Below are 15,785 nucleotides of genomic sequence, written 5' to 3' on the forward strand. Positions count from 1 at the left end.
ATACTACTTTGCTATATTGTGTTAATTTTCTATAATCTATAGCAAATAAAAGAGTGATCAGGCTTCTGTGCCTTCTTAAGAGACTCTTAATTGTATATTGAGTCAGCAAATATCTGGCTTAAATATAGAAAAGTCAAGCACACCTTTTGTACTAATACACAAAACACCCATAGAATGTGCATAGAAATACTGGCAATATAAGTTGCATAGAAAAAAGAAAACCTAGATATTTGGGATACTTTTATTAACAATTTAAATACAGGAAGACTAGGTACAATAAACATAACTGTATAATATTAAGTACTACATAAATTCACATAAATGATAAGCGCAATTATTATGGGATTATTGGTCCATATCTTATATAATAATTATCTAATTTTGAGATTTATCAATGAAACATTATACTTTATACAATCTTTCAACAAAATGTTTGCATGTTTAACTAGTTTATCTACTCAAGTTGCCTATCAATTTTAAGACCTCATTGGATCCAAATGATCTGACAGAAACCTATATTTGTAATTCTTTATTTTTGACATCTTTAATAACTTGATGATTACTAAAGTGTATTATCGTATAAGTTATGCTAATTTGTTTCCTAAATAGCCTCTTAGGCTTATGCAGATTTGGCACACCTAAAACCTAAGTTTCCAGCAGAACTGTCATCAGTGTTGTGTGAACGTGCTGAACATCTATATCTGTAGCAGTAAGATAGATGGCATAAGTATGATCCACCTCTTTTCACCTTTTCTAGGGGCTGCAAAAAAAAATATTTTAATATAACCGTGCATGTTCTATTATTACATGTATGTTACATTATTTATACAGATTTAGTTAAATTTTAGCAGAATCTACCTGTTTGTATATGAGCAATGTAATGCATGGTTATGCAATTTCTATACAAAAATGGTCACATATATACTCACAGTATCTTTTGACCAAACACTGTCGGTCCACTCCCAAACATTTCCAGCCATGTTGTGCAGTCCAAAATCATTTTGTGAAAATAAATGCACAGGGTTTGTACCAATATAACCATCTTTAGCCGAGTTGTGGTGAGGAAATGTGCCCTGCCATATGTTAGCCCTAAAACTTCCCATGACAAGTTATTATTGTAAGACATGAAAACAAAAATTTGTGATTTTATTTGTTACTTTAATTTAATATTAGTCCATTTAAAAACAAAATATAATTTTTTCATTTGCATACTGAGTGTTCAAAACACTAGATGTTATTTTACCAAGGATATTTAAAATCCCTTAGCGAAATTGTATATACAAATTTGATCAAGTGAACTAGAGTCTGATACAAGATGAAGAAACTTTTTTTTTATAGAACAGGGGCAGAAAGCTCATGTGATACCACCGCCCATGGATACTCTCAATTCCAGAAGCAATTCGCGAGTGCATTGCTGGCCTTTTAAGAATTGGTACACTCTTTTTTGAAGGATCCTAAATCAAATTGGTTCGGAAATACTTCATTGGGCAGCTGGTTCCACAAAGTAATGGTGCACAGCAAAAACTGCCTTGAAAAACACTCAGTTCAGGGAGATATAAATTACTATCTTACTATTAAAATATATTAATTTAAATAAAGTCATTCAATGTTTATTTCATTTTTTTTACGTTCATAAGTGTACATTATGTTACCTATATGAATAAATGATATTTGATTTGATTTATTTAAGTATTAAATGAACTTGCATATGTTTTTTATTGGGAAATAGTTTATCTCCCCAGGGATATATAGTATCCCTGTGACCTCCACGGCAGGCAGCTTCCCATTCTTCTTCAGTTGGTAGTCTCAACCCTTTCCATATACAATATGCTTTAGCATCATTCCAGGAAACATGTATAACTGGATGATCCATTATATCTAGAATATTAAAGAAACAATAATACTAAATCAGATTTTTAAAAACTATTTTAAGTCTATTTATGATATGTTTAATTACATTGTAGTTAAATTAGTGACCTTATTTGATAAGTACTGTGTATAAATATCAAAAAAGATCACATATTTAAAATTGTAAATCGTAAGAAAAAGTATATATTATGAGGTACTCACCGGAATTAGTAGTATCTGGTCCAAATGGATGGTACCAAGAGGCACCAGACACTTTATACCACCAAGGAGCTTGGGCCACACGATAGTCTTTTAATTTCTCTTTAAATGTATTATTTAGAAATAGTGTAAAAACAAAACTATCTCCAAAAGTTTCAGCTTCAGTCTTGTATTCAGTAGATTTGGTAAAAGCGTAAAAATCCTTATTAGAAACTTCGTATTTATCTAAATAAAAACTCTTAAGTTTTACTAAATGCTTAGGACCTTCTTTGTCTGCTTCTATGGCTATATTATCAGTACCGACTTGGTAATACCCTCCGGGTATTAAAATCATTTGATTGTTTATGTGTTCCTCAATATTATCTAAACAATCAAATTTTGACTCACACCGGTCCTTGTCCAACAAGGAACCAAACACACTGTCTTTGCCTACGTGCTCTTGATACTCACGTTTTACATTACAACCACAATCACTATCCTTGTTATAAACACTATTAAGTTGAAGAATAACAAGAAACAAAATATAGAAATGCATTATAAGGTCTTACAGTACAAAACCGCTTCTTACACAAAAATATTTACATTTTACCTGCAAATGAACTATTGATTGAAACTTGAAATTTCGCCTATGAAATTTGACATTGATGTATCGGACACTTACTAGTTACTTGACATTCAGTACCACTACCAGTAGTGAAAAGTGATGCCTGATGGATGAACTATTGAATCGTGACCATATAATACTTAGAGCGTTTTCACATTATCCGATCCGATATCGGTGTAGGACCCAATAACCGATATCCGATTAGCCGACACCATATGCTATTTTCACATATTTCCGACAAAATCGTTCCGATACGGCCATTTGCTCTATAAGCTTAGTGCGGGCAGGTTATCATGGCAGACTATAATAGAAAACTTTATTTGCTGTATCTATTATATTTGAGACGCAAAAAAAGATCTGTTCACAGACAGTATTGGATACATCCCATCCTGGAAGCTAGATATTCAGAGGGAGCTTTTTATACTCTTTTTAGCAAGCTACAAAAAGCACCTAGCAAGTTTTTTAATTACTTTCGTATGAGTGAATCCACATTCAATTATTTGCTAATTCATCTCATTATATCGTATTTAAATGAAGACGACGCCATGATGACTACCAAACTGTAAACAATGGCCGCCACGCATCGGGGTCTACGCACACAGAGACAATTTAGATACACGTATAGCACACATACAAACATTATCGCCCGACGGCTCACAGGTGTCCGATAGTGCCGCCAGCATATCGGATCGGGTAATGTGAAAACGCTCTTAGAGCGTTTTCACATTACCCGATCCGATATCGGGGTAAGTAAAATGTATGAAATATGTACCTGTCTTTCATATTGTCCGGCCCGATATCGGATATCGGAGCCGACACCGATATGCTGGCGGCAGTATCGGACACCTGTGAGCCGTCGGGCGATAATGTTAAACGCTCTAACGTAGATCAAAATCAACTCTCATCACAAGCACTTCTAAAAATCATCAGTAAACTACTGTGTTTATAGAAAACTTAAATAGCGCTCTTTGTACGTATTCTAAATTAATTTAAGAATTCATTCAAAAACAACACATTTATTTAACCAAATATTAATCGGTACAAAAGTGAAAATATCAAAAAATAAAATGAGAATTTTAGGCCAGTCTTCAGAATTATCCTATGCAAGGGTGTGGGGGGGAGCCTGAAATTGTGAATATCAATTATTTACATAATTTTAATTGATGTTATTACTTTTTTTTAACTACTGATGATTCCTTGTTCATTGTTTTTATTCGATAGTACCTATTTCATAAATATAATATGCACACATTTCAATTCTGTGGGTACTATAAAGTACATAAATAGAAAAATAGTGCCTTTCTTCGTTTCGTGAATTTAGTTTGTTAAACACACACCTAAACCTTGTGTGTGTACCAATAATAATACATTCTTATTCACTGCTTCAATAAAAAGAAACAGCAATAGTTTTCTGCATATAACGATTTCTCACCTTGTGGAAGATGTGACTCAAATCTTATTCACTGAAAAGAAAAAGTAACAGTTTATCTTATATCATCAAGTATAAAAACATTGGTACTACTACGGTAAAATTATTGCTGTTTCCAATGGAAGATATTTTAATTCATAAGTTGACCATTACATATATAGTATTTATTTATATAATTCCACTAAACGTACAAAAATACGCACCTACAAATATATTACCATCCAGGATTAAAACTTACAATAATAAAGGTACGATGTCTTCCTGTCTCATTTTTCCGTAATATTTAATAATGCCGTCAACGTGTCCCATCCCTACTACCGCTAAAACGCGAGGCTTTTCAACTGAAAAAGTAAGCTATTTGATACACATGCAACTTAGAATTGATTTTTTTTTTTAATAAAGAATTTTAACCCTTCGGGGTTTTATTATAGAACAGGAGGCAGATGGGAAGGAGAATCACCTGATGTTTAGTGATACCGCCCATAGACACTTGCAATGCCAGAGGCAAGAAATTCATTCAGAAGCGCAGACCATTAAGATTTTATTTTTTTTATCATAAATTGCGTTGTTATCGGAAATCAACACCTAATATCCCAAAGGTTACATACATGCGAAAAGTAAATTACATACCAGTACGCACACACTCTTGCAACGAATACGCAAGACATTTGTCCCTTTCATCGACAAATACGTGAAATATTTTTTTAAAAGCCGGAACATCTCGAGTAATCTCCTCAAATTGCGCGTGCACAAAATCCCGGTCTTTGTATTTTTCTAATTGCTGTTTACTAGATACAATTATACAGGATATAAATATATGTATTTATAAAATAAAATATTAATTTTATTCAAAAAAAATGTATATATATAAATAAATAAAAAAACTGCGTTTACTGCACAAGAGGAATTTGGCGATAGAAATGCCATTCAAAGTTTTAATATGTAAATTAGTTCTAAACGAATACATCAACCAAAGCGTGTATTTATTTCGATCTCCCTTTCTCACTCTCTCTCAATCGCTGCACATATTCGTGACGATCCGTAAAGATTTTACCCTCATGCCCCAAAAGAAGTTTCACTTCAAAAAGCTGAATAGTTCGTTCGTTCGTTTACGCCATCACCACCAACCAACAATTCTGTGATTAGCGCACTAGAAATGAACAACCATTTTTCGACAAATAATCACGCTACGACGGAGATGACGCAGGTTAAATCAGCTAGTATTGAATATAGAGTTTTTTTTTATATTTCTACAATAATAAATATGTATATAAACCTATAAAAACTTACTCAATTGGTTTTGGCTTGGCGTTGGTTAAGTGATACAAGACCTGACCCAGTTCTATAACACTAAGCGATTGAAAAGCCCTTGCAATCGTGATTTGAATTGGTCTGTCACCGAGGAATAACTTGCAGCCAGGTATATTTTTCATCTAAAAGGCGTTAAATGTACATAGAATGGCAATCTTAAATATAAATATTTTCATCTTATTTAAGTATAACCTCATGATATGCTCTTCTGAATTCCCCACCAGGAGCGACTCCTAATTCTTTGGCAATGTCAGCATAAGTCTTCAATAACATAGCATGCAACATGCCGGACACGAAATTTTGTCCCTTTACTGCTTGTCTATAAAAGCCAAAATTATTTTTGAAGAAATCAGTATTTCAAACAGTATCAATTTCAATATTATTATAAAAATCTAAATTTATTTAAGATTCATTAAGAAGTTTCTAGTATTTTACCTAAGTTTTTTTGCATCAAAGTTTTTCGCGTCTTCCAAGAATTTTTTGTCGTCTAACTCTAGAAGAGATACTCTTTGCCGACAGAGCTCAATCATTATTCCATTTGGATCAAGCCCTTTTACTATCTGAAATTCGAAGATAAAGCGTGAAAGGGAACACATTTATTATGTTTTATAAGTTTCTCTCTTCCCAATGCAACAATCTTAGCCCGAGAGAAGCAAAAGATTATTGCTTGTGTGTAGTGCTGGATCTACCGTGGACCACTGAACGCACCAATGCATCGATGTTTACACACCTCCATATTAAAACCCGTTTACCAACTATCATTTTATCAATGCATCATTTCGTAATAATGGGCTGATCGTCGTACTCAAAATTATATAGGTACCGTAAAAGAATCGCAGGAAACTCAGACATGAATTACCGACTGAGACAGAAATAAGTATGTTTTTATTAGCTTGTTCGTACCTGAGAAACATCTTCCACTGATTGTTTACTAAAATGAACTGTTCCAAGTAAAACGACGGTGCCTTGGGCATCGTTTTGCAATAAGGTGGCTGATTGTGGCAAGTTAAGGTTTGTTTTGCTATATTCCCGAATGATACTGGGCAGCAATCCTAAACATTTATATAAGATGCTTTGTATTTCTTTGTAAACTAGCGGTTAAACATACAATATTAGAATAGATACATAAAGCTTGTAAATATTCAAAAAATTAGGGTACGTTAAATTGTTTACTTACGGTTTTTGCCATTTTGTTGTACTCCATGTAATTTTGTAAACGTCAAAAGGTTCCTTAGTGTAAAACATGTTTGGTATCTCATTTTTTATCTCATTTTATTTATTCACTATTTACTTAATTTTGTAAGACCTAAACATTTTATTTACAAAAATTTTTGCTTTATTCCCCAAAACCTAAAACCAATCCATTGTTGATTTCAGTTTATTTAACTCCTGCCTCAATGGCTTTTACTTTTTATGTCAAATTATTCAAAATGAGTTTTGGTACTTTTTAATTTCTTCATTGTCAAAGAGTTTTAATAACTAAACCAAACTGCATCAAAATTTTAAGCTAGTGTCTTGGCAGAGATTGTATTTGCTTGTATTACTTCCCTATATTCAAACGCGTCTGAGAGTCACATCATCACTACTATATCTCAGCACTTACTCTTATTATTTAAATAGATATGTTGCAACACTACAGTCTACGGCTCCAATCAATACGATGACGTCAAACCGTAAAACGCGCTATCGAAGTATTTTCCGCTGTACCTATGCGAGACCATCATCCAACAAAAAAAGCCCGTAGGAGGTCACGACTGACGACATGTAACTGACCCGGGTGATCAAGTCCCCATAGCGAACGACAACTTGAAAGCCGCCCAAACTTTGTTCATTGTAATGAGTCCTGCCCTTCACGTCTTCTTTGTACGTGTATTACTATAGATAAAGATCAGCACCTTTTGTCCACCACATAAGAGAAGGTAAATAAAACCACCAAATATCACAGTACTTATATTTATTAAAACAATCATAGATTAAATAATAATTTTCAATAACAAAAACTGAATAAAGGACTTGCCACAATTATAAACATTTGAATCATGTGTTTATTATCCATTAATAAATATAGTAAAATAAAATTAACATTTATAAGGCTAAGAACCATCGCTGTTAATTTTGCAAAAAATGGGTTTATCAAAATAACCATGGCTAACACATTTTCCGATTTGCTTTTGGGAATTTAACGATGGCCATTCATTATTTTGATTTCGCGGGATTCGATCCCCCTTTAACACAAACATTTTTGATAATTATAAAAAATTAAAATTAAAAGTAACTCTAGAACTTTAACATCGTTAAAATTGCGATTTATTTTCATTATTTATTTGTGGAATATAGTAAATTCTTATACATTTCGAAAATTTTAAATCCTTTCTAATAATTTTAAATCATTTCGGCGATAATTAATTGCTTTGAAATAAACTGAAGTGGGAAATAATTTAACCAAATAAGAGCACTATGTCGGTCTAACCGCAATTATTATTATTAACTAATTAACTATTAAAGACACGATTTGGTCGATTTCGAAACTATTGAGACTCCAATTGTCTTGAGCAAGTCTGTAAGGGAAATTTAGTATTAGATACCACAATTAGTGTGTTGCTTGACAAACATATTAATACAGATTACATAACATAATATTATTTAAACTACTATTTATGACACAGAACTGTGCTGGTCTGGTGGCTCCAGCGTGCGAGTCTCATCCCCGAGGTCGTAGATTCGAGTCCCTGCAGTGCACCAATAGACTTATTGTCTATGTCTCTGTGTGCATTTAATATTCGCTCGAACGCTGAAGGAACACAGGTTTCCCTTAGACTCGAAAAGTCAACTGGGTATGTCAGGCACAGGAGGCTGATCACCGACTTGCCTTTTAGATTGACAAATTATCGATTAAATACCTTGAGTAAATTTACTAATAAAAATTATTAAATCAACTATTTATGTCACACATATTACAATCACTTTCTATGTTTGTGTCCGTATATACTTAAATGAATATTTATCAAAGTAAATCTGCATAGAGAGAATGTAATACATACTATCAGTGCGTTGCGTGTATCAAGGCAGCCAACGCCGCGGTATGAGTTTGTACCCGGCGTAGATCAATGCGCCGACGCACGCCGCTCGAAGGGACACGCGCAGTATGCGGGTCGAAAGGGACGGAGGGGGGATGCTGCAACAATCGGTCCAATTATCTTTAGAAGCTTTTCAAACCATTTCAGATTTAACAGTGACTACAGAGCCTAGCTTTAAAAACATAAAAAAATAAATTTCAAATTCGTACTGCGATTTACTCGTACTAGACTATCTAAAGTTAGTAATTCTTTTTTGGGTAAAGGGATACTCTTCTTTAATAAAATTCCAGATGCTCTTTTATCTCTGCCTTTACATAAATATAAGAAATGTATTAAAGAAAAGCCGTTTAAAAAAGCTTACTATAAAGTAAGCAATTATCTAGTTAATAAAAGGGCCTGGGACTAGTGCTGGGCAGGAGAAAAGAGGACCGAGAGTTTTTGCGCCGGCTTTTTCTCACGGCCTACATCCTCTGTGTTCTTTGCCGATGAATAGGGATGTCTACCGATCCAAATTTAATGACGTGGAAAAAGTTCCATAATGTTCCATAATAAACATATTTTATTTTTGAAACACAGACCACAAGTCCTGCCTAAGATGGCGATGCCATCCCTGAAGACGGCCTATGCTACATGTCATATGTGGACGAAATAATAATAAATCGTTCATTTGCAAGGTGGTCATTTAATTTATAATTATAATAATGCACAATCAGCCATATAAAAATAAGTCACGTAAATGTCATATTAATTATCACGTCATAATAATTAGAACAGTTAATTATAATTGTCAAAACTTATGGTCTAAAATTACATTTGAACAACGCCCGTGCAGTTAATAAAAACATACTATTTAAAAACAAACTCACATGAGCAACGGAGCGATGTCCTCCGAAGTAATCTTGCCCCAATGCTCGACGATGCCCGCCATATGCCCTATGCCCACCACGCCCACTATACGGCATGGCTCACGACCTATATATAACAATGACGAGCAATCTATCATAACATAATAATATAGTAGCCGGCGACCATCTTGAACAAATATCTTTGCTTGCACAGAAGCGATTTTTAGATACCAATGGGTACAGTGACGTGTCGATCGCGTTATTGGTAAATGAGTTGACGTTTGTGTCCCTCGCTGTGATGCGATGCGCACTTTCCCCCACTCCCCTGTTTAATGCTCAAGAAGCCGGTGTACACAGAAATAAATTTTCAGACAGAAAAAACAGAAACAGAAAGAAATGAAACTCACGTATCTGCAGCGCGGCGACCTGCAGCGAGTGGCAGAGGTACATGTCCCTCTCGACCACGAACACTCTCTTCAGAGCCGGGAACTCGTCGGACATCTCTTCCAGCATATCCTCTAGCATCTTTTTTTGCTTACATTTCTCTACTTCTTCCAAACTGAAAGAAGGTCAATAATTAGGGCAACACGGCGCGGGAATCAAAACGTCGACACGAGACGAATACAAGATGCGTCGTGAACGAGACACAGGACAAAACGTTTCGTTTGTTTGTAATTGTTCAATGACGAAATATGACATAATTATGTTAATATAAAAACAGTGTAACAAGAAAATTGTTATCATTACAATACTGATGAAAAAAATACATTAATTTAAAACTTTCTATTTAAAAATTACATTTCAATAGCATACAAATAATAATGAATTTAAAATTTAAATGTACATAATCTCTACATACTTATAGCGATTAATACCTTATACTCTGATTGTAAGTCAGCAGATGCCATATGAATCGGAACGTCTGTCCCCAAGAAAGTGAAGCGATGGCTCTATGCAAGGTGATGTCAATGGCCCGGTCTCCCAATTGCACAATACAGTTTTGGATCTTCTTCGCCTAAAATTTATAAAGGTCTCTTGCACTCAGAGAACAGCCGACTCTACGACCTTTCTTTCTTTATGCAAATAAAATTCTTTCTTGTGGTCAAAGATAACACGAGGCACACAAATGATGGTATTCAAAAAAGCAATCAAGCAATACACTCCCTTAGAAAATATATATAGGACTTGAATAATATGGTATTATTTGACGTATTAAGAACACAAAAAAATTACTATCCCACCCACGTTATGAATTATATTTTAAGGCCCAAATTGTAGGTATGACTGCGGACTGCGGACAGCACTAATGCGCGCCGGCCCGTAATAACAATTTGCATGTAAAACATTAAATTAATGTAACTTTATCAATTATTTTTCAGAAATGGATAACTTGGCTTGCGATAAAATATATCGTGTAAATTTCAAAATCATGTTCTATCTAAATTTTCGTCATAAAATTAATTCAAAGTGACAAAAATTGGCCACGTTTGGATTGATTTTCTATCGAGCGAAGTTATTTAAATCGTGTATCGATCTTTCATAATGGATACATAAACTATTCAGTTCCAAAATATATTTTCCTTTCTCCCTATTTCAATTATTAATGATAACGAAAAATGGAAAGGAATAATGTACTTTTTTGGAGTTTGCCGACCAGATCGGTCGGTTGTGGCCTTTGAGGAAGGAGAACTCCTATGCTATAAATGAAACTGAACTGAATATTAAAATATCTCACCTCTGCCATAGCCCTTCGGAATTCTCCACCGGGAGCCATGCCTAGTTCCCTCGTAATGTGGGCGGACATATTCAGCAACAATATATACATTAACCCATTAAAAACTCCGTTTTGAGCCATCGTTGCCCTAAAATTAAGATGTTATTATTCGCACGTGTTAACTTAACGACTTAATTAAAATTTTGTAGATTTTAAAATATAATTCATCTAGTGTTGCGACGAGTTTTTAAACAACTAGAGAAAAGCAACTAATAATTTCGTAAATCCTCAAATATTCAATCAGTAAACAGTAATATAAATAACTAGCGGCCCGTCCCGGCTTCGCACGGGTGGATATTTTTTTCTTTTAATTTTTTGTCGATAGTGATATGTTCTTTAATATTGTGTAACATTTCTTTGTATCATCAATTGCTTTCGCAGCACATGCGATGAAACATATTTTATAGGCATTTTTTTGACACCTTGGGTAACATATTGTAGTGATAACATCAAATGGGGAAAGAATTTTTAAAATCAATCCAGTACTCTTTGAACCAATAAGTTACAAATATTTACATACGATTCTTTCTTCTTTATAATAATAGTACAGATTAAACTTACCTAATCTTCTTAATATTAATGTTTTTGGCTTCCCTTAAAATAACTTCCTCGTCGAGTAATAATATACTGGTTCTTTGCTCACATAACTCAACCATCACTATGTGTGGTGAGACTTCTTGTATTACCTAAAATATTTAATTACTCCATATTAAGGTTATGTGGTAGACATAAGACAATCATGACATGTGTTTTTAAAGTTTTATTAACACAACCCAACTAATGAATGTCCTCACTGTATGCTGGAGACTCACAATTCCAGTAAGCTTTCAAGTGCGTTGCTGGCCTTTTAAAAACGTCTTTTCCGAATACAACTGTCAAAGGTTTGGGTATAAAAAGTAAATTGAGCAACCAATATTATGAAGAAACTAACCCTTGATACATCTTCCTGGGACTGTATACTGAAATGAGCCGTGCCAACCAGATACACTTTTCCACCATTTGGAGCATCCAATACAGTGACCGTATTTGGCAAACCTTCTTCCTTAAAGTCTGGGGACTCAGTGTTAATTGAGCCATGCTGCGCTTGAACACTTTCGTTTAATGACTGTCTACTACTAGAGCCTGCAGTAAAATAAATAAGTTTTAACAAATTGTTTGTTTTAAATCTCAAATAATATTTTGTATAGACATTTGAGACACAAAATTTCAATGTAAAGCCAATAGCTGTCATTACAGAATACAGCTTCAACAATTATTATTCATTAACTAGCAACCTGCCATGGCCCTGCATTACTACCTGTGACCCGTGTACTTTGTTAAATATTTTAACTAAACATTCCGGTGAGCAGCATAGGACTTTATTTTATATAAGTAGTTATATATAAAATGTACTCCAATAACAGATTCGTAAAAATTACAGCAAATTGTATCACAGAAACTAATTCTTGAGTGTTTTGTAGAAAATTCAACGAAAGCACTTCATACAAATAAATAACCATACCTTCATTATCTGTGTTTGATTCCGCTAATGTTTCTTCAGATGAAAACTCCTTTACATCTTGTTGAGGAACAGGAACAAAATTATTTTTACCTTGAACAAAAAAAACATTTAAAAACACATCATAAAATTACAGATGTAAACGTCGAAAAATACTTATTACTTTTTTTTCTAGCATTTCTCCGTTTAAAAACCATTTTTTAATAGACTCCTACAAAAGATGCCTCAACACTGACAAAATCCAAGGTGGTCAAGAAGCCATACAGAGTACATACTTACTTAATCCCCTTATAATGTTTTATGTAAGACTGCCTCACATTATATATTTATCAATGAGCTATAGGCTATATAATATCTTGTAATATGAGACACAATACTCTAGAATATATACTCTATTATATAAACATTAATGTATCAATATATTCAGAAATTGATAAATTAATGTTAAATATGGCCTAATATTTTGATTTTCAGACCTGAGTAAAGACTTTATATCATTGCAAATTTCAAAACTAATATATTCTTATATTCTATGCAGAGTAGATCAGTCAAATTTTACAAATTCAAACCAACAATAAAATGACTAAAGACAATTGTGTTTCTGTCATAACTACATTAATAATAATAATAATAATTTATTTATTTTTCTCCCATATAACATTAACAATAATAATTAATAATACAGTGACAGTATTGGGAGACTGGTTTCCAAACTAGGTAAGAACCTGTGATATGGATAACCAGGCTTCCATTCCATAGCAAGTTATATAGAGTAGTAACAAAATGGTAGTTTGTAAGGGAGTGTGTATGTGAGTGTGTGTGTATTTGTGTGTGATAGTGGGGAAGGCTACGCATGCGTGTGTTTGTGAGTGTTAAAGGGTGTGTGAGGACATGACTAAGATATTATGTGAAAATTATTTTATTACATCTAGTAGAATTTCCGGTTGGTCACAGTTCAAAGTAAGTAAAAATTTATGAACTGTTTGCTTTACACATTTTTTTGTTTTAGGATATATATTCAGAGTTTTGTTAAGTTTGTTATACAAGTAACAGCCCAGAAAAGAGAACGATCGTTGAGAAAAATTAGAAAAAGATGGGGTTGTACAAACGTTATATTTGCAACGTTTGTCCATTATAGCGGTATCAAAGAATAACAGCGAATGTTGTTTAAGAATAGCGTATAAGATAAATAGCTGACGAATTGTAAGTACAGAACAGGTTTTATAAAGTTCATCAGAAGGGAATCGGAAGGGAAGAGACAATAAGGTTTTAAGAACTACTCGTTGGGCTCGCTCAAGTTTCAGGAGAGAGGTTTTATAGGTGCCTCCCCAGACCACTACACAGTAAATTAGCAGGGATTGGCAAAGCGACTCATACACCATTCTAATTATAGTAGAGTCAGCAACCCCACGCAGGCTCCTGAATAAGCAGGGGAACATGATCAAAATGAAAGGAAAAATAAATTACGGTCGATCCGAGTTCGGGAAGTGGGAGGGGGTGAGTTTTTAAGGGTGAAAAATTGTTTATCTTGATTTCCGGCGTAACTACCACTCCTATGGAAAAAAATTAAAATGGCAAAGTTGTAGGTCATAAAAAGATCTACAACTTTTGTATTTACAATTTTTTCACATAACCTCAAAATTTAGGTGAAAAATTCAAAAAACCAAGTTTTTGGTTTTTTATTTATATCTTTTTTTAAAAGTTTTTTTTTCTACGAAATTTGGTGAAAACTTACCTTATTATGTCTCAAATATACTGTAATTTATTTGATTAAAAATATTTATTTTTTCGCTTCATTTTAACTTAATATCAAAAAAGCACCCTAATTTTCAATCGAAAATTCTGACGTCAAAATTTCAGCTTTTTTCAAAAAGTTTGGGGGCTTTTTGTTCGTTGAAATATCTACTTTCTGATGGTGTAAAAAAAATATACATTATAGGAAATATTATTAGAAAATGCAAAAAATTTGAAAAAACCTCAAATTAGAAATTTTCCCTTCGGCCCTGGTCTATTACATGACAATGATTGTATGATTTAAATTAAATGATAACTATGACAACATATACAATGTAAACTCTATATAACAACACTAGCATTACAAAGAGTTGTCGTTAAATGGAAAGAAAAAAGTGTATTAGAATATCTTTTTTGAACACTATTGTGTATAGTTTGTTATTTTCACCTGACATCTTTTGCTGCACCAGAAATTATGTAGAATTTTTTACTTATTTTATTCATATCTTGCGATATTGAGGCATCTTCATGATGAACTCACTCTCAAGTAATCCCAATGTATAAACAAAAGAATGGATTTCTTATAAAGTTTGGTGACATATGATGACGATAGTAGAGTTTAGGTTTAGGTTTAGGGCTAGGGCAATAAATCAACAAAATATCATAAACAGCTCCATAGTTTTAACTAATTTTGCAACTTGGAAGTACTTTTTAGTATTTAATTGTCATTATTGAGGATGGGTATAATGCTATGTAGACTATATGGATGATAACCTTTCCAACCAAACTTGTTTTGTCATTAAATCAAGGGAGTTTAAACTGTATTAATGATGACTGTATTATTAATGCTATTACTTATATACTTATGAACTAAATGAAATAAATTATATACTTTTATCAGTTGCTGAATCAGGGTCATGCATTATTGAATGTGCATCACCACCGCCTTCTTCTGCCTTCAAAAACATCTGACATTCATTGACAATATCACATTTGACTCTAACTCCTTTTTGTGTTTGGTTTATTAGTAAGTCCCTTTCACTATTTAGTTCCATTGTATAAGTATCTGAAAGAAGTATTATTTATTAAAATTGGATTGCTATGAATTATGAGTTCTTGAACTGAAAAACAAACTGGGGACCACACAGAAAACTATCAAGTTACGTTTATATCAGATACCTACTGGTAGACTTTAAAGAAAGTTAGCATGCGAGAACTAAATCGTTGCTTGTAAATATTGTACAACCAAGTATATGCTTATTTCTTTATACTATGTATTCCAAAATAAGATATTCAAATATTAATCTAAAACATTTTTAGATTCAAATTGATTACCTCTTTTTTTGTTATTTGCGCAAAAGAAAACAGATTTACCAATTACCAGCCGTCGACGTTTCACGTCTATTGCACAGACTCATATCCGTCAAAAATGAAATGTGTAGTTTG

General features: G+C 33.2%; 3 protein-coding genes across 6 annotated transcripts; all 3 read right to left on the reverse strand.

The window, feature by feature from the left end:
• Positions 1-233: 233 nt before the first annotated feature.
• On the reverse strand, positions 234-2,717 carry LOC111002532 (formylglycine-generating enzyme). Its single transcript, XM_045629690.1, has 4 exons — positions 2,071-2,717; positions 1,707-1,878; positions 930-1,089; positions 234-760 (listed from the first exon to the last, which is right to left on the reverse strand). The coding sequence occupies exons 1-4, from the start codon at positions 2,600-2,602 to the stop codon at positions 620-622; spliced, it is 1,005 nt and encodes a 334-aa protein (XP_045485646.1). The 5' UTR covers positions 2,603-2,717; the 3' UTR covers positions 234-619.
• Positions 2,718-3,689: 972 nt separating this feature from the next.
• LOC110996850 (traB domain-containing protein-like) lies at positions 3,690-6,807 on the reverse strand. 2 transcript variants are annotated; one of them, XM_022264729.2, is made up of 9 exons: positions 6,589-6,807; positions 6,315-6,463; positions 5,847-5,971; positions 5,604-5,730; positions 5,391-5,533; positions 4,731-4,888; positions 4,339-4,441; positions 4,104-4,134; positions 3,690-3,794 (listed from the first exon to the last, which is right to left on the reverse strand). In XM_022264729.2, exons 1-8 carry the CDS (start codon positions 6,668-6,670, stop codon positions 4,128-4,130), a joined length of 894 nt encoding a protein of 297 aa, XP_022120421.2. In that variant the 5' UTR covers positions 6,671-6,807; the 3' UTR covers positions 3,690-3,794; positions 4,104-4,127. The 2 variants fall into 2 exon arrangements, with proteins under 2 accessions (XP_022120421.2, XP_022120413.2); XM_022264721.2 differs by lacking the exon at positions 4,104-4,134 and having other exon boundaries at positions 3,692-3,794.
• A 541-nt stretch (positions 6,808-7,348) lies between these two features.
• Positions 7,349-15,764, reverse strand: LOC110996708 (traB domain-containing protein). 3 transcript variants are annotated; one of them, XM_022264538.2, is made up of 11 exons: positions 15,714-15,764; positions 15,232-15,405; positions 12,609-12,698; positions 12,039-12,229; positions 11,669-11,793; positions 11,069-11,195; positions 10,209-10,348; positions 9,741-9,892; positions 9,355-9,460; positions 8,453-8,586; positions 7,349-7,969 (listed from the first exon to the last, which is right to left on the reverse strand). In XM_022264538.2, exons 2-10 carry the CDS (start codon positions 15,392-15,394, stop codon positions 8,472-8,474), a joined length of 1,209 nt encoding a protein of 402 aa, XP_022120230.2. In that variant the 5' UTR covers positions 15,395-15,405; positions 15,714-15,764; the 3' UTR covers positions 7,349-7,969; positions 8,453-8,471. The 3 variants fall into 3 exon arrangements, with proteins under 3 accessions (XP_022120230.2, XP_022120217.2, XP_022120222.2); XM_022264525.2 differs by having other exon boundaries at positions 15,675-15,762; XM_022264530.2 differs by lacking the exon at positions 15,714-15,764 and adding an exon at positions 15,523-15,666.
• Between the last annotated feature and the right edge of the window lie 21 nt (positions 15,765-15,785).

Source organism: Pieris rapae, chromosome 10 (assembly GCF_905147795.1).
Source record: "Pieris rapae chromosome 10, ilPieRapa1.1, whole genome shotgun sequence".
NCBI classification, from domain to species: domain Eukaryota; kingdom Metazoa; phylum Arthropoda; class Insecta; order Lepidoptera; family Pieridae; genus Pieris; species Pieris rapae.

What these genes read in the sequence shown, in the direction of transcription:
- LOC111002532 (XM_045629690.1), bottom strand. Translation starts at nt 2,602, where the DNA reads ATGCATTTCTATATTTTGTTTCTTGTTATTCTTCAACTTAATAGTGTT. An exon ending in ACCAGATACTACTAATTCCG is followed by an intron (nt 1,879 to 2,070) that starts GTGAGTACCTCA and finishes TTAATATTCTAG; the next exon opens with ATATAATGGATCATCCAGTT. An exon ending in GTGTTTGGTCAAAAGATACT is followed by an intron (nt 761 to 929) that starts GTGAGTATATAT and finishes TTTTTTTTGCAG; the next exon opens with CCCCTAGAAAAGGTGAAAAG.
- LOC110996850 (XM_022264721.2), bottom strand. Translation starts at nt 6,670, where the DNA reads ATGAGATACCAAACATGTTTTACACTAAGGAACCTTTTGACGTTTACA. An exon ending in ACAACAAAATGGCAAAAACC is followed by an intron (nt 6,464 to 6,588) that starts GTAAGTAAACAA and finishes ATAAATGTTTAG; the next exon opens with GATTGCTGCCCAGTATCATT. An exon ending in TCAGAAGAGCATATCATGAG is followed by an intron (nt 5,534 to 5,603) that starts GTTATACTTAAA and finishes AACGCCTTTTAG; the next exon opens with ATGAAAAATATACCTGGCTG.
- LOC110996708 (XM_022264538.2), bottom strand. Translation starts at nt 15,394, where the DNA reads ATGGAACTAAATAGTGAAAGGGACTTACTAATAAACCAAACACAAAAA. An exon ending in TGATTCAGCAACTGATAAAA is followed by an intron (nt 12,699 to 15,231) that starts GTATATAATTTA and finishes TTTTTGTTCAAG; the next exon opens with GTAAAAATAATTTTGTTCCT. An exon ending in ACTTACAATCAGAGTATAAG is followed by an intron (nt 9,893 to 10,208) that starts GTATTAATCGCT and finishes ACCTTCTTTCAG; the next exon opens with TTTGGAAGAAGTAGAGAAAT.